This window comes from Egretta garzetta, unplaced genomic scaffold (genome assembly GCF_000687185.1).
Source record: "Egretta garzetta isolate BGI_Z169 unplaced genomic scaffold, ASM68718v1 scaffold63, whole genome shotgun sequence".
Lineage (NCBI taxonomy): Eukaryota > Metazoa > Chordata > Aves > Pelecaniformes > Ardeidae > Egretta > Egretta garzetta.
In genome coordinates this window covers 1,288,596-1,311,453 of record NW_009259199.1, presented here as the reverse complement: position 1 = coordinate 1,311,453, position 22,858 = coordinate 1,288,596, and the positions used below count along the sequence as shown (strand labels likewise).

General features: G+C 48.7%; 1 protein-coding gene across 1 annotated transcript in view; it reads right to left on the bottom strand.

The window, feature by feature from the left end:
* Positions 1-6,170: 6,170 nt before the first annotated feature.
* Positions 6,171-22,858, bottom strand: part of LOC104123555 (gamma-aminobutyric acid type A receptor subunit alpha3) — a 59,091-nt gene continuing 42,403 nt past the window's right edge. Inside the window, exons 5-9 of the mRNA XM_009635824.2 lie at positions 22,774-22,856; positions 18,904-19,047; positions 17,108-17,260; positions 14,300-14,511; positions 6,171-6,500 (exon numbers count right to left, since the gene is read on the bottom strand). Of these exons, the coding sequence (XP_009634119.1) occupies positions 6,171-6,500; positions 14,300-14,511; positions 17,108-17,260; positions 18,904-19,047; positions 22,774-22,856 (922 nt within the window). The remainder of the gene's footprint in view (positions 6,501-14,299; positions 14,512-17,107; positions 17,261-18,903; positions 19,048-22,773; positions 22,857-22,858) is intronic.

Sequence of the window (22,858 nt, the reverse complement as noted above, 5' to 3'; positions counted from 1 at the left end):
GGAAAGAGATTTGACTTTGAGATAGAAAGAGTTTGTGAGCATAAATATACACACGCATACACGTATATATATATATATGTAAAAACCTTTGGCTGACTGAACAATAACAAGGTCAAACAGTAAATATTTATACCTGGAAGCCATCAGTCTCATCTGTGCTGTGGCCTCTTGCCAAAAATGCCTTCAGGAGTAGTTTAGCTTGATACGGAGAGGACTGGTGAATAGTTTGGGGTTTTTCCTCCCTACTGTGGTATTAACAGACGATTTATGTTTTCATTAATGTGCCCCTAGCCCTGGATGAGCCACCCCCACCCCCAAGAGCCACCAAGGAGGCAGGGAAATGTTTCTCTTCAGTCTGCAAAATCCACACAGATATTTGATGGGGTGGGTTAAAGTGTGGCCCCAGAAAGGCATACAATTTGGGGAAGAGGGCCTGGAGCGAGGGCTGGCCTGATGCTGCATTCTGCAATGGCCCAGTCCCACAGCCCCACGTGGATCTCCACCAGCCCCAGGACCAAGAACATGAAAGGGGGATACTAGCACGTCCCTGCCAAACCGTTCCCCAAGTGACTGCACCAGGAGCTGCCTGGTCCTCTCCTGCTCATGGCACGCACTGGCAAGCTGGGAGAGCATGGTACCTGTCCTCAATAGCCACTCGCCTTTGACTGTGATCCTTCCTTTAGCAGCAGTGTGTGTTTAACTGCTCTGTTCCTCCAGCAGCTGCAAAGACCACGGCAAAGAGGCCGTTTCTACAGCACCCTCCAGAAGAGGCAACAGTTCCAGGTTTCTGAAGGTCTCAGATAAGTCCTTAGCAGAACAGAGGGTCTTCCCATGCGAAGTTATCTGGAGCAAGAGAAACCCATTCCTGGTATGTGATGCAGCCCTATAATCCTCCCCAGGGGGTGGCCGAAAGGAACCCAAGATACGGACAGAAGAAATCAAGGCAGCAGTTGAAAAATGAGTGCAGCTAACCCATGGGATAGGCTTGCAGGAAGAAGCTTGTCATGACCTTGTTTGCGTGCACAGCTTGTGTCTAGGAACAGCAAGCATGGGGCCTGCTTGCACAGGGCCCATCCTACAGCAAAGAAACTAGGGCCCTGCCAGTGCCACCAAGCTGGCAGGGATCGGGACGGGGGGGAGCTGTGTTGGCCACAGCACTTGTCTGTAAAACCTAGGGAGTGGCAAAGCCAGCTTTGCTTATGTTGAGCTCAGTGCATGGAGAAGAACTGGGAAGCTCTGTCTTGGGTGTCACGGCCCTGCTTGGTGATGTTCAAGAACCTTTTGAGATGTTGTACAGGGGTAACTCCATCAGCCCTTTAGAAGAACAGGTGGCACCGAGGGACCATTTCTCCCACATCATTCTCATTTCGCAGGTCAAGGGAGGTGATTCTGCCTCTGCTCTGCTCTGGTGAGACCTCACCTGGAGTACTGCGTCCAGCTCTGGAGCCCTCAGCACAAGAAAGACATGGAACTGTTGGAGCGGGTCCAAAGGAGGGCTACAAAAATGATCTGAGGGCTGGAGCACCTCTCCTGTGAAGACAGGCTGAGAGAGTTGGGGTTGTTCAGCCTGGAGGAGAGAAGGCTGCAGGGAGACCTGATTGCGGCCTTTCAGTACTTAAAGGGAGCCTATAGGAAAGACGGGGAAAATCTTTTTAGTAGGGCCAGCTGTGACAGGACAAGGGGTAATGGTTTTAAACTAAAGCAGGGTAGGTTTAGACTGGATATAAGGAAGAAATTCTTTACAATGAGGGTGGTGAAACTGGAACAGGTTGACCCAGAGAGATAGTGGAAACCCCATCCCTGGAAACATTCAAGGCCAGGTTGGACAGGGCTCTGAGCAACCTGATCCAGCTGAAGATGTCCCTCCCCACTGCAGGGGGGTTGGACTAGATGAACTCTAAAGGTCCCTTCCAACCCAAAACATTGTACAATTCTATGATTTTCATGTCACCCCACAGAAATGTCAGCACTAACACAGCACCTGCAGCCACCACACACTGCCTCCCCTGCCCACCTGGAGGACCTCAGGCAAAACTGCCCCCACCTCCCTGGTGCCTGGGGCTCCTGAAACCCGCACTGCTTTTGCCCATGTGTGGTTTCAGAGGAGGGAACGGGCAAGCTGCCAGCACCAAAAAGTCCCTCTGACTTGGCTTGGACTGCACCCTGTGTGTCCCAGGTGGTGCAAGCCACAAAACGGGAGCGCGGACTGAACAGATAATTTTTATCCTCCTCAAAGACTTCTAATTTCTGCCTGGGAGACTCTCATCAAGTCAGGGAGGCTTTAGGCCTTGTCAGAAGAAAAGAAATATTGGAGTATTGGGGTTCAGGGCAAAATGAAGTGCCCACTCTGTGCACAGCTGTGGATTAGACTACCAATGGCCAGGTACAGATCTATTCCTATACAGGACCAATTATAAAAATGGAGCCCTTAGATACTGTCACAGCAAGCAGCAAACCCCAGTAACTGATGCTAGGTTAGCTCTGGCCAGGCATGCCATTAGCATAAGCCCCCATCAGCAGCCTCGTGTTAACTGGGGAGGAAATGTCCCAATCTGAGCCACTGACAGATTTAAAAAAAAAAAAGAACATTATCTTCTCTGTGATGTCTGCTGGCAGGAGATGTTAAACCACTTATTTATAACTATCTTCCCAAAATGCTCCCCTGCTTGGAAGCCAAACTACAAATCCTGTTTGGTTTGTTGTCTTTAACCAAAGGATGCCGGTATTCCTGCTTCCAGCTGGCAAAAAGGCTTGGAGCCAGTGCCAGGCTTTGGTGGGAATAGACTTGGCTTTCAAGGCATGCTAACACAGACCCAGGAAGGCAGCCTTTCATCAGGCAGAGAGCAAAGTTTCTGGAGTCAGGAGGAGCAAAGATGAGGCAGCAGACGGGAGTCACGGGCAAGCCAGAGCAGTGGGCTGTGTCCTGGGGAGGGACGAGAGCCTCGGCATTGCAGGGAGGGAAGGACTGGGGGAAGAGACAGGCAGGAGATTCACCTCGGCAGTTTGGTAAGACAGATCCCATCACCTGCAGGAAGGGAGGCGGCTCAGGTGCTGCCCCGATGCTCTATCAGACACCACGGTGAGGTCCAGCCCCGGCACCTCGAGCACCTCCCTGCTGCCCTGAGCCCCAGCGGCCGCGGGCAGGCAGCAAAGGCAGCGCCTGCGGGTGCTGGGGCTGCTGAGAAGCTGACAGCAAGGCCTGACAATTTACACAGAGTGCTATAAAGCAGGCACCCGCAAACACAGGAACACGTAGAGAGGCGATGCGCAACAGGATGCGGCCCTCGGGGTAGAGAGGATTTTTGGGGAATGCCCAGGCTAGCAGAGGAGACCACCTCTGTGCCAGGGCCAGCTCAAGTCAGTTTAGTCACTGGATCCCGTATTTAAACTTGCCTTTGATGTAATTCTGTTAGTAAACACAATATACTCTTCGTTACCATTTTATTGTGTTTGTTTTGCTTTTTATAGGGTTTCTATTCCATTCACTTAGGCCTGAGTATTATAGTGACATGAATGTTTTATGAGATACACTTCATCTAGCTTATTTAAGAAAATGACATCCAAGTAGTTTTCAAACCAAACAGCCTCACGGCCGGTTAGCATAGCACTTCCCGCTGGAAAGCCCAGGGAGCAGAAGGGCGGCAGCAATGGCACTCGCTGCAGGAGGGGTCGGTGCTGGCGCAGAGGGAGCACATGGGGCCCCAGCGGTGGAGGGCGCAGGGCTGGGGCGGCTGGGCTGTCGGAACGGGGTGGCTGCAGCAGCAGCAGGCGGCCAGTGCCAGGTGGAACCGTGTGCCCCAGGTGCAAAAGCAGCCGGGATGCCCAGCAGAAGGGCTGGGGATGGTGCGTCCTCCCTCTGCTCCTCCAATCTGATGCAGGGTGCAAACAGGGAGAGCTCCCAGGATTTCGCCTCCTTGCCACCCAGTGGGGAGCCCTTGGGGATGAAAGGCACTGTGGAAATGTCATGGGTGGTTTGGGTATGGATGCTGGGGGGGAGGATGGGGACAGAGCTGGTTTCCTTAGCATCAGCTTGGTGGGGGGTTACCCCAGACGCTCGTGGACTGAATGCACTGGGGGCTGAGCTAAATGTCTCTGAGCTTCTCACTGCAGCTGTAGGCAGGGGGAGCGACTGCACTGCTGTTAAGCCAGCAAGATTGGTAAGGGATGGGCAGGACACACACCAATGCCACCCACACTGCAGGACAAAGTGCCCTGGCCTTCCCTGCTCTGTCCTGCCGTCCCCATGGATATTCCAGGTGGGGCAAATCCTGTGCCTTGTGCTCAGACCTGCTCTTGCACAGGCAGGGGGAAACAGCTTGGCACAGTGGCTCAAAGCAATGCTGAAGACACCACCTTGGGTCTGCTGGGGCCTCAGCCTGGCTGCATGCACCTGAAATGAGCTGGGGGCAGCGCAGGGGGGGCAGCTGGAGGGCCAGAGGGAAAGGGGGTGCATCCCACCCTAGGAGCAGGGCTGCTGGCAGGATCAGCGCTGCCCGCAGGCTGGGGACAAGAACTCACTAGGCACTGGATGTCCTTCCTTGTAGCAGGACAGTGCATCCATGGGTCCAGGCACCAGGGAAGGGGGACAGATGGCTTGGATGCTACCATCTTGTGCTGCTGCTCAGAAGGGGACAACCACTGGTTTTTGTCCTTGACTGTGGTAGCTGGGAAAGGAGAAAAAGCCTCTCTCCAAGGCACTGGAGGGCTTTCCTTGGAAGAGTGTGCAGGTTGGGTCTTATCTCAATGGCTTTGTGCGATGGCACCTAGCTCATGTGGTTCTCCAGGACAGTAGTATCACCCTGCTGTTTCAAAGAGCCCTTTCTGCTGTTCTCCCATGGTGCTGAGGATGCTCAGCTGCATCTTTTCACCAGGGGCAGGGAGGTACCTGGGGGCCGACTGTCCCCTGACTCACTCCCACAGGTGGCAGTGGCCCCTGCTGTGTCCCACAGGAAATAGCCTGCACCTGAGCTGGCCTGAGCCAACATTGCTGCTGCCCTGGTGCACCGGAGCTGGGACACGCCATGAGCTGGACTTCCCTGGGCTGTGCTCCTCCCCATCAATGTGGCTTATCTGAGAGGTAGGAGCTTCTCTGCCTAAATCCACGCACAAGCAGTGAGATACTACTGAGGGCTGCTGAGTAGCCAAAGGAAGATGAATGGGAAGCTGGAAGAAGGGGCTGGGACAGAGAGGAGATGCCAAGAAGGGTAAGTTGATGGGGCTAAGAGAAAGCAATAAACCACCCATCTGAACTCTATGGCTTCCAGGCCTGATGCTGAATGCATGTGGCCTCATAGCTACTGTCTCCTCTAAGGCATTACAAAGCTCTTGTCTTGACTTCCCAACTGACCCTGAGAAAAATTATTTCTCTGGCAGGAACCACCCCACCCTCTGGTATGAATTGCCCCAAGAGTGCAAGATGGCAGGCAGACAAGACCTTGCTCACCTGTTCTTGCCTGGGGAGAGACATGGAGGAAACCAGCAGCCGGGTTTGGTAAAGACAGAGAGAAAGAAGCCCTGTAGATGCCTACAAGATGCTGCCACCCTGTTTCACCCCTGCAATGGCTCCACTGACCACAGCAGTGGTGGGTTCGCCCCCCGCAGGCATTGGGCTACAAGCTGGCCCTTGCTGCACTGCTCTCTCAAGGGACCAGCTCACCTGCACCCCCAGCCCGGGCAGTGCCACCTAGCACAAAGCACCAGGTGCTGAAGAGCAGGTGCCAGACCGGCTGACTCTGGAGGCCTCCACATCATTGATCCCAGGCCACCAGAAGCAGTCCATTGCACAAGAGGAGGAGGGGGGTGGACCGCAGCAGCAGCCCCCAGCAGAGCGGAGCATGGAATGGCAGTAGCATGCAGACCGTGGGAACGGCAGGAGGTGGAGGAGGAGCGATAGAAGCACAGATGACTTGAACAGGTGGGGGACATCAGACTCATGATGTTAGAGGCACAACTTGTAATGAACCTTTTCTTTCTTCCTTTTGTCATCAGAGACAAAGTAAAATGAAACTAAAGTATACAGGATTAAATTAAAATCACAGTTTTGTTTACATTATAAAAGAACAATCTAATAACAAATGAGCAATTATAATTAAACAAAACAGGAAAGAAGAAAGCCCTGGAGAATTCCTGCCTGGATGGTGCTCACTGATGGAAGGTTTGTGTGACTGATTTTATTGTTTGGGGATCATTCCCTTGATAGCTGACTCCCGGTTTACGTATGTGGCCCAGTAGACTAAGTTGAAAATGGCAAAGAGGACTGGAAAGACGATGCGGGACATCTTGTCTACCTTGCTGACACTGTTGTATGTCTTCTTACTCTCTGGGAGCTTCTCCTCTATGCGGGGCATCTTGTGGGGTACGTTGGTGGCAGTAGCAGTGGCAGCAGCACTCTTGGAGATGGTGGGCAGGCCAGGGTCCTTGGCAATGTTGAGGGCATACGTGGTGCCAACAATGTTGTAGGTGTTGTTAGTTTTCTTTGCTAGTGCCACTGGCTCTTTTTTCTAGGGAAGGTGGAAAAAAAAAAACATAATAGAGATGAAGTGACTGTAGAATTGCATGGAGAACATTTTGTCCTCTGAGTTTACCTGCTTGCCCAGATGAGAAGATGGAAAAGGGTGCGAGGAGCAAGAGACCAAGAAGAAGGCATTGTGGAAGGGAAGGAAGATGGGGTGAGAAGATGGCCAGAACCCATGACATCTGCTACTTGAGAGCTGCTGGAGCATAAAGACGTGCTGGACTGGGGTGGATCAGCAACTTCGTGTAAGCCTGGCATGCAGCACGTAGCACAAAGAGGTCTTGGCCTGGCAGCTAGGTCCTGCTGCAAGTCAAGTAAGTGAAGCCACATAGCTGGGTTTGTAGCGGTGTAAAAAGGTGTGTGCAGCTGCACTGCTCCAGGTGGGTGACTCCTTGACTGGCTGAGTGCTGCCAGGTCTAGGTTGCCTACTGCTGGGTCAGTATGAGTGAATGCAGTCTCAAACTATACAGACTCCTTGTTTTCTCTCTCCGCTGGGCAGTATTATCTGTTGCATGTAAGGTTCAGCCATGGAGAGAAGATGCAGGCATGTAGTCTTTAGAAAAGAATGACACCCCATGTGGTCATCCAGGGGGAAGAACTTGATTTTCCGCTTTGCTGTCCTGCTTACTGGGTCAGGTGAGAGGAGGAGACATCACAGACGATTATAGGTCTATTTTTTTTTTTTGTAGCAGAAAGCCAGTGGCTTTAAGAATGTGGGTGACAGCATCACAATATTTTTGCACCATATTACAAGGCTGTATCATACAGTGCCTCAGTGCCCTGAATACTTCATAGGAATACCTCACAATTTAACATCATGATGACCAAAATGCCTCTGGGACCCTTTAGAGCACCTCATGATGTACCCAGGTAAGATACTGAACAGATGGAAGGCATTTGCACTAGCCCTGGATTTCAGGATTGCTCAACAGAGCACTATAGGGCAGAAGGAAGCCTTTCCTCTTGCCTTCACAGCTATGGGTTGCTGCAAATCGAGGGAGGTAAGTGCACCCCTCCCACAAGGCTCCAGGAACAGCCGTGCTGTCCAGCCTGAAGGGAGGAGAGCTTGCATAGCAAATGGCAAAAGAGGCACTTACGTGTCAGACATGATGTACTGAAGGGTGATGGAAGATGCTGAAGACAGACAGTTCAGATGTTAATGAAGATGAGTGGGTGGGAAGACGGAGCTAGGAAGTCATGATAGGTGTTGCCCCCACTCTGGGGATCTTCCTGTTGCTGTCAGGGACCTGAGACCAGCTGCACTGTAGACCACATCGTATAAAGCAATCCCGGTCTACCAGGAGAAGCCCATTAAATGAAATCTATATGCAGACATCAGGCACCCTACATTTCCCAGCACTCATGTACTCCATGCGATGACCACTGCAATTACACCAAGAGCCAGCGTTAGACATAGCAATAACTCATGGTGGGAATCTAATATCTGAACTCAGAACAAGGTGTGACAGAAACACAAGGTAAGGCTCATCCAGGCATTTCCCAGGGCTGCTTGGCACAGTCTTACATGTACATGTGAAGGAACCACATACATAGTGACCGTCAGGAGAAGGGGAGAACGTGCAGCCAGCACGACCTGTCCGTCTCCTCACCCCACCCTGGAAACTGGTAGCAGGCAGCATTGCTGGGTAGCACTGGGAGCTGGAAAAGGCCAGGTTCGCCCAGTCCGCTCTGCAGAGATACTCCAAGGGCTTTAGCTTTCATGCTGTACTTCCATTTTAAACGTGTCCACAATCACCATGGATATTTCTGGTTACCTTAGGAAATGAATTTTCCACAGTGATTTTCAGAGGGACTCTAAAAGCAGACTTCTGTGCAATCTTTAAACCCCTCTCCAATAACATCACAGCCAGGCCTGCAGCCTCATAATAATGCCAGCAATTACAGAAATTACCTTGCTGTTAGGAGGAGGTCTAAATGTCTTCAGACTCCAGATCAGACTAAACCACTGATCAGACCATATTCACAGTTTTTCATGGGAGAGGGTGTTGTGATCTTTAATGATTAACTGAGCTGCTGATTTCAGCAATCATTAGAGCCATGTTTACTTGTACCCCCTGCATAGGAGGTGAACTTTTCCTGCTAAAGAGCTGACGAGAAGCAAATAAAGGACTAAAGATGTTTCACCTTCTAAAACATTTAAATATGCTTAAGTATGATTACTTGTTAACACAGCTACAGGAGGTAATAAAATAATTAATAATCAGTAATGAAATGAAAAACATATCATTCACAGAATGTAATTTGAAGTGCACTGTGATTATTTTAGTATTAATCAGACACGTTATTTGTTACAGGAGTAAGATGACTACACATGACATGACACTTTCAACCTGGGCAGCTTTTCTGCCCCAGAGCTTGGAAAGTGGATCCATCTTGCCTGGCCAAAGGCATCTGAAAACAGCAGGCTGAAACCGAGGAAAGTCAGGCAAATATGAATGCTGTGGGTGGTGGTAGCAAGCTACTGCTCCTATTAGCAAGATCCAGAGCCCCCAGGCATCAACCTGGGCTTCTCTGGACCTCAGATCAGGCTGTTCAGGTGGTGCGGAGGCTTGGGAGCCTATAGTCAGGATCTTTTCCCAGCTGCCTATGGAATCTTCTGCCCTGGTCAGAGCTGGGAGCCTGGGTAGCCTTTGGGAAGCACCGAGGGCACACAGTGCCTACCCCAAGGCACATCTGCATGCTCTGGATGTGCTCTGCTCCTAAGAAGTCAGAAGAAATGGTTCAGCCTGAAATTTATGGGGCTGTGATTTATAAATATGTGTTTCAGGGAAGATTTTGACAATCAAGCAAAGCACAATGTGCTTATCGTTGTCATCTGCAAAGTAGCCCCCAGCCTTCCCCCTGCACTTTTATCTTTGAGGAGTTCCACATCCTACTGAAACAGAAGGAAGAGTGGAAAAACGGGGAACCCCCACATCTGCTTTAAAACTTGTCCTATTTAAAACAGCCACGTTGCAAAGCAATTTCTGAGTTTATGGCCCAGTTTGGGCACGGGGAGACTGAATGACTGCACAAAGCTGTCCCTGTGCTGCTCTCCTGAGGGAAAAGCTGTGAAAGCTGGTCTAGAGATAAATATGTTCCCTGGACATTGCAGTCTGACAAGTTCCTCCACAACACATATACTGGAAAACAATAGCATTTTTATTAAATATTCCTGTTTTCAAGCCTCCCTGTTGAGGAACTAACAGCTGAACCTTTAAGTTATGGGAACTACCGGTTCTGCCTATGATCTGCTGGAGATTTAGTTCTCTGCACCTGCTCCTTGGCTAGAAATTTGGGTTGGAAGCACTATTCCTCTGACAGGCTGCACTGAAGGTCACCATCACTAGTATCTGCAGTCCTTGAGAAATGCAGGATAATTCTGTTTTCAAGCCTCCCTGTTGAGGAACTAACAGCTGAACCTTTAAGTTATGGGAACTACCGGTTCTGCCTATGATCTGCTGGAGATTTAGTTCTCTGCACCTGCTCCTTGGCTAGAAATTTGGGTTGGAAGCACTATTCCTCTGACAGGCTGCACTGAAGGTCACCATCACTAGTATCTGCAGTCCTTGAGAAATGCAGGATCCCTGCCACTGCCATTCTAGAGAAAAGTCACTTTAATGACTTCCAAGCAGCTCTAGTCTCTGACATACTTGTATCCTATCATTCAAAGCTCAGCAACTGCAGTTGCTGTTCCAGCAAACATGCCACTCCTTCCTCGTGCCAGCCAAAGTTCCCCTCTGCAGCATGCCAGAGACTTGATCCTACCAGAGAACAGCAGCAAAGGGTTGTACACTGTCCCCTGAGCAGAGCCAAAGGCTCCAAACAACGCAGTCCTGCATTAACAAGCAGGCTACACCAACGCCAGGTTACTGTCAGCTGCTGGTGTTACCTTTGGCACCACTCATCCCTCCCATCTCTTCATTCAGATTATGTGGGACTGAGCCCACGCAGATACTGTTGAGAGAAAGAGGGTGAAATGTTGTTGAAGAATGATACATGGGCTCTAGGGAAGATGCTGAGAACATAAATCACTTGCAGTGCTGTAGGGAGCTGCAGGTGATTGCAAGTGCAGTAGGACAAAGCACACATGGACTGCAGAGGATGGTTGGCAAGAGAAAGTCCCAGCAAAAATGTATTTACCATAGTGAGTCTGTAAGACTTCAGACTGGTTGAAAATGGTGGCCTGTCATGGTTGTTTCTAGTTCCTCTCTGTTGGCAAGGAGGGAATTGAAACAAAGATGCCACAAATGGAAAGAAACAAAGGAGAAAGAAGAATGATTCCCAGGTGACCTGGATCAAGGGGCAAACTTCAGAATTGCTGAAGAGTAGCCTGGACAAAAAGCTAGGCTTCACCCAGTTTGTGAAAAGACACCCAGTGTAACTGGCAAGCATGCCCGTTACTTCCAAAATAAAAGAAAGAAACCCATGATGATCATATCAACAGGGAGGTTTGGAGGATGCTTTTTGAGGATACTTTCTCTTAGTGAAAAGACATGTGAAAAGTACATACAAAGCCTGGACCTAACCTTCTCACCATGCACTAAAGGATTATTGTCTTAAGGATGAGAAGGATAAAGATCCAGCACTATTCCTCCATCCGAAGTGTGTTCTTCCTTGTTCTCATGTGTCTGACTCCAGCTACTTGTATTGGTTTTGTTGCTTCTTGCCACTCAGGATTTCAGGGCAATGTCATACAAGCACAACTATGGAGCTAAACCAGATTTTATGCATAGACATGGTGCTGCAGGTGGAAGTGGGTTTAAAGTAAGCATCTCCCAGGTATCCAAAGCATCTTCCATCCTGAGGAACAGACAGCACTTTTATGCAGGGAACTCCCTTGTGAATGTCATCCTTGCAGATTTCATGTGTTTCCCAGTCAATGGTTGTGTCTCTGCATCTTCACTGTAACAGTCACTCAAGAAATGACCTTGTTGCCTCCAGAGATGCCCATTGCTATGGTTGGGATGGATGGGATGCAATGGATCTCACTGTTCAGACACAGCCCTTCTGTCCTGAAGTGGATCATTTTAACAAGATATTTTGAGGATGCTGGAAATAGTGAGCTTTGCTGGCTACTGAAAGGACTCATCTTTCAACCTCCTTGGCCTCTCTCTCCTCCCTAACTACTGCCATCTCCCACCTTCACCCTGATGATGTTTTTTTAAAAATCATCTTTACTAACAGGTTTTCTGCATTGGATCCAGATATCTCTCTCCAGTTTGATCCGCACACCTAGGTTGGTTGCAGTCACTCTGACATACTAAAAGAGTTCACTGAAATTCATCCACAATTAGCAATTACTGGTGGTAGGCAGGAAGGGCTTGGTAAATCTTTGGGTCCAAGAAGCATTAGCCAGAGTGCACACTAAAGGGAGTTTTTGGTGACATCTGCAGTGATATCTGCCTGCCTTTCACTAGAGAACTGCAGAGAATGTGCAGAGTAGCTCCCAGCTAGAACCAGAACCTAACTGTGGCTATAGCAAGGACAACATCATGATCATTTATGAAGCAGAGATCAATGATTCACCAGGATCAGCCCATCATGTTAGATTCTACATAGAAAAATGCTCTGTTCCCCATCTGAACCAATGGGTTGGCTGAAGGGGAGGAAGAAAGAATAGAACCAGCCCTGAGGGAATGAATGTGCTGGGAGTTCCTGTCAGCAACCAGCAGCTTTTGCAAGGTAGTGATTTCTTTCAAATGGGATGGGGAGCATTGCTGCTGCCTACATTTGAGGTGAGGGAAGGGCTGATGCTTATTGATTTTTTTTTCATGTTCACGCAAGGAAACAATCAAACCTGGAGTGAGGATCCTTGCTATTACATCAATAAAGAGCGTTCTTTTTGGCTGGGGGGAAGGCTCTCCAGAGACCACGGCTCAGTCTGGGCTTGTCACTGGTAGTTTTACTCCTGGTACAAACACTTTAAAATGACAATAGTTATTCTTCTGCCTCCTCTTTCTTTTGTGGTTTCACCACCTGGCTTGTCAATTGTTTCAAGAAGAGCTAATTAAAGGCTGAAACTGAGCCAATGAGGCACCTTCATTATGTAGCAAATTCGTTGCTTGGAAATATTCAATGGAATAAAGATGAAAAGCAAATATGGTGACACAACATCTTTCCAAGCTCCCTGAAAGCCCACCACTCTTCAGGGAGCTCTGAGCTGCAGAGACCGGGAGTAGGTTAGCTTTCCAAGATAAAGATCAGGGTTGGCTTGAAAAAGCATCCACAAATTTGAAGTCCTTCCTGATTCTCCAGCCTGATACCAATGGCAGCAATCTCACAAAGAGCACTCCCTCTGAAACATCCCTGGTCCTGCTTTGGTTTCTTGTTTGATTACCACATGCACAAACATTCTGCATGCTCTTACCCTAGTGTTTCAGCACTGTTAGTTTTACAGTGCTGGGTCAATGAATAAATTAAGGAGCATGCTGCTTCTATGACAAACTGAAGCTTTTGAGCCTTTGCTGCTTTTTTGGCTGTGCCCAGTTCACATAATTGTCCAAGGCTGTGTGAATCCTGACTTTGTACTGATTTGCCCATCCCTGAAAGGGACATGGTTGCTTTGAGGACCTGTTCTGATCCTTCGCTCATGCCAATGACCCAGGAAAGGCTTCTGTCATCTCTAGAGGCCAGATTAGCATTATTGTTCATGATGGAAGTGGAAGACTATCAACTGGCCTCCTCTGGAGCCTTTCTGCCATGAGTCTGTTGCTCAGACCACAGCTGCAAAAGCAAACAGATAGAGAGAGTCCAAGAAACACAAGAGAGAGGCGTTCAACACCCAGTGATGGCTGTGGTTCTCCAAAAGGTCTCTGTTCTCCTGATTTCACCTCCATACCAGGGAGGTGACTGGCTGTTGTCTTCTCAAAAGTTACTGCAATTCTGCCAGGTATTCGCATACAGCCCCACAACAATTTTAAACGTATTAAAATGCAAAGGAGTAAAATACAAAGGCTCCAGAACCAAGAACAAGGACAAAGCTGATTTTCAAATTGATTCAATAAATATAAACAGTAAGCAATTTCTCTGCACAGACGAGATTAAATCAGTTAGGAGGGAGGGGGCACAAGCAGGGGTAGCGGTGGCTGTCAGGAAGGAAGCTGCCAGAGAGGCTGATCCTGAGCAAGAAGGGAAAACATGGGTGATGCCAGGTGCTAATTTACTGCCAGTTGCCGTTTCTGATTGCTTGCTTCCCACCCACCCTCTTGGCCCAAGCTTACAAAGCAGCAGCTGCCGGCAGCTGTGGGCAACAGCATGAGCATTAGGCCTCCCCATTGCTGCACCATGCTCGGCTGTGCCAGAGACCTACAGTTCGGGACAGCAGCCGCAAGGGACACAGCCGAGTGGGACCATCTCTATTGGCAAGGCTGGCATCCCATGGCATATTTGGGTTTGTGTGGCATGCTAGCAACATGGAGTGGGGCATTTATGGGTTGGAGGGAGAAGAAAGGAGAGGAGAGCACTGGTGGAGCAAGACCAAAAAATGGATGCATTCATGTTTCCACCAGCGAATGGTCACGCAGAAGGAGAGAGGGAAAAGTGAGCAGTCATGCCGGGGTGGTTTTGTCCAGCTAAGCACAGCGACCAGCCCTCCAAGCCCTTCCTCCCTCGACCCTCAAGAACCGCTCCAGTTGAGACCTGAGCTGGGGACCCCAGTAAGTAGCATCCAGCCTCCCGGAGTGCTGTGGGGCTGCATGTTACCCACTCCTGGCCCCGGCGCAGCTCTCTCATGTAGCGTTTCTTTGCCATTCCCTCCTCCCTGGCCTTGGCCACAGGGCTGACCTTCATCTCTTGGGCCTCCAGTACCTTCTTGCCATCCCAAGCCCAGCTGCGCTTGGTGAAGTAGTTGACAGTGGCAAATTCGATCAGCGCAGAAAACACAAAGGCGTAACAGACGGCTATGAACCAGTCCATGGCCGTCGCGTACGCCACTTTAGGTAACGAGTTTCTTGCGCTGATGCTTAGTGTGGTCATGGTGAGGACGGTGGTGACACCTGTGGAAACACAGCAGGAAACAAGGATGGTGTGAGACCATACACTCATACCCACCCAGTTTCTCCTTAAACCACACTGTTGGCATTTCCATCATGTAAATTTAGGAGCCATCCTCTAAGCCATGTGACCCACATTACTGCTATAATTAAGGGAGTCTTACCCAGCACAAGTCTGTAGTGCAATTTATAGAATAACTAAGCCGTCCAGATTGGAAGGGAAGCCAGCTTGTCCAACCCCTGCTTGAATCAGGGCCAACTTCAGGTTGCTTAGAGCCTTCTCTGGTTCAGTCTTGAGCATCTCCAATTCATAAAACCAATGGCAAACATCTGCATTAGGATGAAATTAATCTTCCCCAAACTCCATTGACTAGATCTCTGCTCACTGTAAAAGAGTCCTAACTCATAGGTAGGCACCGCATTCAGTTCCTTATCTGCTGGTAGGGCAAGTGGCATGATGAGACCCAGCTCCCTCATGTAGAATATGCCATGGAGAAGCCTCTGGTTGCTTTGCAATAAAATAAAAATAAAACAATAACAGTAAAAAGGACAGCTAGATGGCTGTGAACTTCATGGAGGACCAGAAACTGGCCACTCATCCAATGTGGTTCTCTCAACATTTTGGAAATAGTGTCTTGTGACCTGCATGCATGGACACATTGAATCCTAGGTCCTGCTGGCTCGGCCAGGCACCTGTCAGTGGCCCAAGCTGCCAAATGAGTGTCACTACCTTAAAAAACCGATCTGTTGCAAAATGCCTTTTAAAGCTTTTTTTCATTAAAGCAAGCAACCGTTGCTATCCATTTTCCCCAATAATGTGCTTTTCAATTAAAAATGCATTAAAAACATAAAAATATTGACTAATTTTCACTTCCCTTAAGCCATACTCCTGGTAATTGCAGAGTTTCAGTAATATTGTTGACAATACTTTCTGAGGGGCAAAAACCAGGAATAAACAATTGCAGTTCTCATTATTTTCTTAATAGGAAAGCAAGGCAATTTGGGAGCAAAGACATTTTTCACTAAGGTAGGTTTTAATTTTTCAGTCAGCTCTTTCTTGCTCAGTCTGAGCTGCTACTTGAGGAAACCTGTCTAATTGCACATCTCAGGATAACATGGGAGGGAATCAAATACCCTCAGAGAGGGCTTGCTCCTGGTGTCGGGAGTGCAGAGACACTCTAGAACCGATGCAGATGTAAGAGTCTGCCTGGGGCATGGACAGACACGGGGGCCGGGCGTGCGCTCTGCGGGGTTTAGCTGCAAATGATTCACAGATGGATGAGTGAGAAAAGTTCCTTTGTGGCTCTCTGTATGCCAGAACTTATCCTGTTTTCCACGTGATTTCTGTCTGAGACCCCTCTTTTCCATTCTGCTGCATGAAAACACCAGAAAGTGGGTGCTAAGGGGCTGTATCCCCTCTTCTTCATGGTTATCACTGTTCAGCACAGCTCTTGTAGTCTGGATTGCACAAACCAGTTTGCTCATACTAACCACCCAGCTCCCAGCTGCTGCACTCAGCCCTGGGGATCACTGTAGAATTTGCATCACTGGGGAAGGGAAGGCAACCCGGTGCTAATGGGGAGAAGCTGGGGTCAACCATAAGTTTTAAAACATGTTCATGACCTACATTTCACAAGCCCCACTGAACACAAAAACCATAACGATTGCCATAACGTTCATTTAGGAGGGTGCAGAACCACCTGCGACCCTCCCTGCATCTCATTTCAGTCTTCAACACAGGAACAAGGTCCAAGCTGGCAGAGAGGGTCCAGAAAAGAGGGCATCAGCCTTGTTGGGTTTGTGGGAGTATTTCTATCACGACTCTTGCTACAGAGAAAATGCTTCATGGTCTTTGAAACCACACCACTTTCCATCTTATTCAAAAACACAAGCAGGTGGTGCCATAGATCCCCTCTCTGCTTGGTGACTTTTGTCCAATACACTATCTGTTAAGCGGTATCTGCTGGGCACTGTTATTTCCAGAAAATGCTGTCCTGCAGCATCACACCTGGTCTGTAAGCATGTGTATGTAGATCCTGAAGTAAAGGTCTGGGCAGGAAAGCACAAAGCAGTTGTGTTATTAAATGTTTGTAGAGGCTATTAATATATGTGCAATGCTAGCCTGACACTTTGCCTCGGAGAGAGGATCTGAAACCAGCTGAAGAAAATAATAACAGTATATTTACCATGCAGTTATACTGCCTCAGCCCAGTGGAGCTCTGACCAGGGGCACATTAGCAATTTCAGAGACAGAGCTTTAAATGCCTCCCCATGTATTTATCCTCTCATCAACTCAAAAGCCAATATAGATAAGCAGACACAGCCAAATGCATATAAATAGATGATCAATACCTTGATTGCTGTTAATATTTATGGCTTGGCTTGTAGCAGAAACATGGACAGGAGTATTTTTGCAGTGATTCAGTGGAAGCAGGGGCACTGGGAAGACACTGAGAGCTATTGTGGGAAATGGCCAGCAGCTTCACTGATGCCGGTCAAGGCCCGGAGAAGACCAGCTCTGATGCTCAGTCTATTTCCCATCATTTGTGGTGCCTTTCTCCCCCAACCTGAGAGGATGCCCCCGTGCTCCCAGACTCACCAAAAACCGTTCGGGCAGGAACAGACTCCCTGTTAAGCCAGAAGGAGACCTGGGACAGGATGACCGTCATAATGCAGGGTAGGTAGGTCTGGATCACAAAGTACCCAATCTTCCTCTTGAGGTGGAAGTGTGTGGTCATGACAACATACTCCCCTGCAGAGACAGCCGGTTAGAGATGCTGAGCCACCGATGCTTTCCAGGACGGGGCCAGCTGACCACCAATCATCTCTAAACCACTAAAGATCTGTCCTGAACAAACTTTCAAGTTCTCAGATGAAATTGCAGCGTGTCACACTCTTACTGGCTGGCATGCCCTGGTATCTTACAGTACTGCAGCCCACCCTAACAGCCATGCGAAGGAGGGGTGCATGCTGCAGCATGCGGTCGGCAGTGACTTCGCATGTCCTACACGTGCACACACGACTGCTGTGCCACGCCAGGTGCGCACCCCAGTGTAGCCTAGGTGACTTCCATGTGGCATTTGTCCTTTCAGATCACTTCTCTGGAGACTTCTTTAATGCGCTACAAAACGGTTGTGGGATAAAGGCAAATCAACGCTAATAAACTGCTGGGCAATAGGCTTTCCCTTTTTCACCTCAGGCACAAGACACCTCTGGGGGTCTCTCCCGACCCAGCTCCCATCCCTTTTCTGCTCCAGCCCAGGGAGTCACATTGTGGGTAACATCCCTTAAGCCTAGAGAGATGCTAACAGTGCTTCAGTAGGATTTCAGGACAAAGGATTTTATTTTCTCTGACAATCCTGAAAATATTCCACCTTTCCTCACTGTAACCATCTCAAAATTCAGGGCAAGTTCTGTCGTTAAAGGTCTGGGCTGTAAACCAAAGAAGCAGCTGTCCCTATTTTCCCTCTATGCCCTATTCCTCCACTCAAAGCTTTGGATCTTTTGTTGCATTATTGTGCCTTTTTGTTGTGAGCATGGCTCTACTAAATCATTACACACAGGAGCCTTTAGCAGCTTTCTTGCCACTTCAGGTTATTCATCTGTACATTTTACTACAACTTAAGTAGAGATATGGGCCAGATATTATGACATTTAGTTCCCTGGACTCCCCACATTTCCCCAAGGGAGGTGATATGAGTTGTTACAGACAGACACTATTAAAATCAAGTGCACCAGAGAGGAAATATCCTCAAATGAGAGAGCTACTGGTGCATACAGGGGAAAAAAAAAAAAAAAGAAAATAAAAAAAAGAAAAATGAGAGATACACATGAGATAACAGAAGCTATCAGTACCTGGATTCAGAGGGGAAAGGAGGAGCAGCAGATGGGAGAGAAAGATGATTAATATTGGTCATTAATCAGAGGAAACATTTGTTTGGGATAATCTTCTATTAGCTATGATAATATTTGTGTGAGCAGATGCAGTGAAAATCACACTGAACATTATGTTACACCCGTCTCCCCTGCCCACAATGCTCTCCTGAGGGACTGGAAAGGGATCCAAGACAAATGAACCCACAGCTGGACAAGGTGGGGCAAATTTTCCACACAACAAATCATTTTTAGATGCTTGAAATTTTCTAGAGGTTATGGGTGATAAGGCTCTTTCAGTGGAAACCACTAAAAGCTAAACCCTTTACTGCCTCTTGGTGACTGTTCCAGCTGTCCCCAGCCATACTCTCCAACAGCACGTGGCTTGGGAAGTACTGTGGTGCTCACTGCCCACAGGCACTGCCTCTATAATTATTCCAAACAGTGGCATTCAAAGCCCATGTGCCCATCTCATCCTACAGTGTGCTCAGCCCTTGCATTGTGTTGTGATCCCACAAGTACCTGTGCTGGATCGAACCATCTCTGTCCCTACAACATGGCCCAGCAGGTCATACTGGTTCAGGCGAGATCCACCCTTCGCTACTTCCACTGATTTATCCTTCCCCAGTGTCCAGGTGTAGATCACCTCCGTCTTTGTGTAGGCATCTGTGGAGGAGAAAGAAGAATGAGGTTTGTGCTTCTGCCTGACCTAAAATACACCAAAATTAGCCTGTAGCCAAATTAATCCCTGCTGCGCATTCCTCAGAGCCACGTGGCTGAGCACAGCCAAGCATGGCCAGAGACCAAAGCAGTTCAGCAACTGTTAAATCAAACGAGCAAAAGGGAGCTGGGGTTTTCAGAAGGGAGCTGGAAAAGGGGGCAGAGAACTGCTGTTGAGAGACACACTGTCCCCTTGATGGGCTGACTCTGCAAGGGCTGGCTCCAAGCAGAGACAACATAGGAAGGTGTCCAGATCAGCAGGCTGCTGGGGCAGCAGGACAGTCACAGCCCTGCCACTCCAGGGTCTGGGAGAGTTGTGCTGGCAGCAGCTGGCGAGAAAGGCCAAGTGTAAGTGAGGCTGAATTTTATGGTAAGGAGAAAAAGTGAAAAATCTTTACCCTCACTCAGAAGCAACCCTCTCCAAGCCTCTCAGCTTTGGAGGTGGTGCGCCCTCCCACCAAGAGGCTTTTTCCCCTGCATGACCCTGTGTTTGCCAGCCCCCAGGCCAATCCACCAGGCAGCGAGGGAGGGCAGTGCTGAGAAAAGCCTGCCCACACATTGCAAGAGAAACAGCAGGCAAATGCTGCTGGACTGCTGCGTGGGGTGGTGCCGGGCTCAGGGCCAGGACATCCCTCCAGGGGCTTGCAAGTTCCCCCCTCTACCCCACCTACCCCCCTCCCCATATGCAAACACCTCTCTCTGACACACACCGTCACCATCTCCTTCACAAACCTTTGTGACCAAAGCCCTGCTTGCCCTCGTAGCCACACCCTTTCCCAACAGTGCCCGCACGCTCTTGGTTTTGCCAGTCCTATGGTATCCAGAAACTGAGTCTCTCCAGACTCTGTTAGGAGCTACTTCTCCCCATAATGCCCAAGCTTCCTGTCCATACTCACTCTGCACCAGTTTTTAGGCAAAAACAAAGTTCACTAAAACAAGTATTTAATTCATTTCTTCGAGCAGCTTCTCCTATTAAGACAGTAAGGAATTCTTTGGCTGGGGTCAGATCAAGCAATGGGTCAGTGTACTACAGAAATGTCTCAGCTCCTGCTTTGTGGAATATCACGTCCTAAGTCAACCACATTTCTCTGGTTGTTTTAAAACAACCACCGTTATCCCTGCACTGTAGGTTTTGGCAAATCTGTTAAATACTAAGCAGGCACTGTGCAAAGTCGTGGGAGTGGTTTTGATGATCAGCCAATGTTTCTCAGCATGCCAGCGTGCTGCCTAAGCACTTCTGATGCAGGCTGGCACCTCACACCCGATGTGCAATGCTCTGCTTTTCCAACCCCTCCTTCCAGCTCTCAACATGGTGCTGGAGACCTCCATCCTCCTTCAGGCTTAGCTTTGTACAGCTCTGCCAATGCTCTTCCACCTTGATGGGCAGCACCTTCTGCTCTGGCAGTCATGGTTCACCCACTGCCAGTCTACAAGGAAACTTGCCCACAGTTTCATTGCCATCATCCCTGAAAACACAGTTGTGTACATATCTTGTTGTCTGGGACAGAAGCTTATCTGGTGCCATGTAGGCATGGCACAGAGATGCTTGGAACATATTTAATACTATGAAGCTGTTCTGCTCAATGCCTCACTTGCAATGCAGTCTAGTCCAATCCAAACAAGGACAGCTCTTTAACATTTAGTGGAGCTGGTAACTTCAGCAGCACCTTCTGCTAGCCTAGTCTCAGACAGCTGCTGAACAAATGTCCTATGACTGCCTCGGAAACAGTTGTTTTGTGCTGTGTACATCCATCTTCTAGGGAGCGAGGTGATGGGTAAAGCCATCACCTTCACTGCACTTGGTCCAAGAAATTATGCAGGTGGGCAGCAGAAGCCATCTGAAACGCCTGATGCTGTTACTTCTGCAAGCTCTCTGCCTTCCCTCTTTTGGTGCCTGCCACGGTGGCACAGAGACAGGAGGCCACTGATGACCTGTTCAGGTTGTGGGGATCACTGGAAGGTGGCAAATTCAGCTATCCCTTGAACAGCAAGCATCTGGCCCTGGCATTGTCCTACTTACAAATCTGACCCACTCTAAGCTTCTTGCAAATGAGTAGCTTCCAGCTGTCGTGGCTTTTTGGTGCAAACACTAGTTTAATCCTACTCCAACACAGGAGAGGTGAGCTCAGATGCTCTGTGCATGGGTGCTTTAGAAAGAGCCATACTAATGTTAATCAGGGGCAGCTGTCTGAGCTGCTTGTGCCAAAACTCTCATCATTCAGAGGCCAAATCAGTAAAAACACCCAGAAGAACCCCAAAGGGTGGCCCAGCAGAAATATGCACATTAATCTCTTTTCCTCACCAAGAAACATTGTAAGCAATCAGATGTGGAGTAATCTGCCTTCCTGCAAATCCTGTAATAATCCCAGAGTTTAGGCCTGAGGTATGAGATTTTATATCCCTCCTCACAAGGTCAATTAACATTAATAATTCATCCTTCTCTAAGGCTTGCTATTTTACTGGCCTTAGTGATGTCTTGTGGCAATGAGTTCCACATTAATTAGGTGCTGCCTAAGAAATAACTTTATTTTAGTAGTTTTGAATAATCTAGTTTCATGGATGCATTTTGTCATGAGGCAGAGAGGCAGATGCACATGATAAACACGATTTCTTCTGGTGTCAATCAAACTTTTGAACTTTTGCCTTAGTTAACTCCCAAATGGCCACAGGAAGGAAGTATCAGTTTAGAAAGGTCATGATTTCTCTGTTTTCTTAGAGTCCAAAAGGGAGATTACTGGTGGGGGCTCATTCTTTAGTTGGAGGTGGGTAACTCTTCTATCTAACACAAACATAGACTGAGAGTGGTGCTCAGTTCATTGGACCTGGAGGAGACTCCAGGCAGGACAGGGCTAGGAAATTTATTTCCACATCATGGTGGACCAGTGGCTTGGAATTTGGTTTGCACTCACTTTAGGAACAAAACCAAAATAAATTTAACTTGCATATGGGAGACCAGAGGGGACCTGTTCCTAGGCAGGGTATGGGAAGCCCAGGCAGATGACCAGCTGCAAGCCTGGGAGGCTGGGAACAGCTTTCAACTCACCAGCAGCCTGCAAATCTTCCCTAAATCAGGACCCTTGGGTGTTGGGACTGAGATTCCCAGAGTTTCCAAGCCTTTTACTTGAGAGCAGCCTGCCTAAGAGACTGAAGAGGAGCAAGGGGTTTGTAAGCTCCATTGGAGCACAGAGCCAAAGCAACTGGAGATTTCAGGCAGAAGTGATGTAGGGAAGCTGGACAGGACACTAGCAACAGACACCACTGCTATCTTCCCAAGTCTGTCCCCCCAGGACAACCTTGTGATGAAGGAAAAGCATCTCTGAATTTTCCACCAACGCCGTCTTGCTGAGGCAGTGCTGAAGAGGCAACACTGCCCACAGAAGGCAGGGAGGGTCATGTGAAGCTGCTCTTCCCAATTCCCCAATAAAATTACAGCAAAACCATAGGTGTCCAACCAATGCTGTGAGCCTGAAGTGACCACAGATTTGCTTGCTGCCCATTTCTGATGATGGTAGGAATTGCATATATGAGATACCAGAAACAAATTTTTGATCACATTATCATTAGCAATAATTAATAACACTGTTACTAAAATACTGGAAAACAATAGCCACACAAAGGAGTGTTCTTTAGCTCTGTACCCAGCTCCTTGCAGAGGCTGATCAGGGTACTTACAGCTCCCAAATTTCAGCGGGCAGGCATGCACATCCATTGGGAAGTCCTCCAAGTGCATGGGGCACTCTGCGTGAATCGTCAGCCT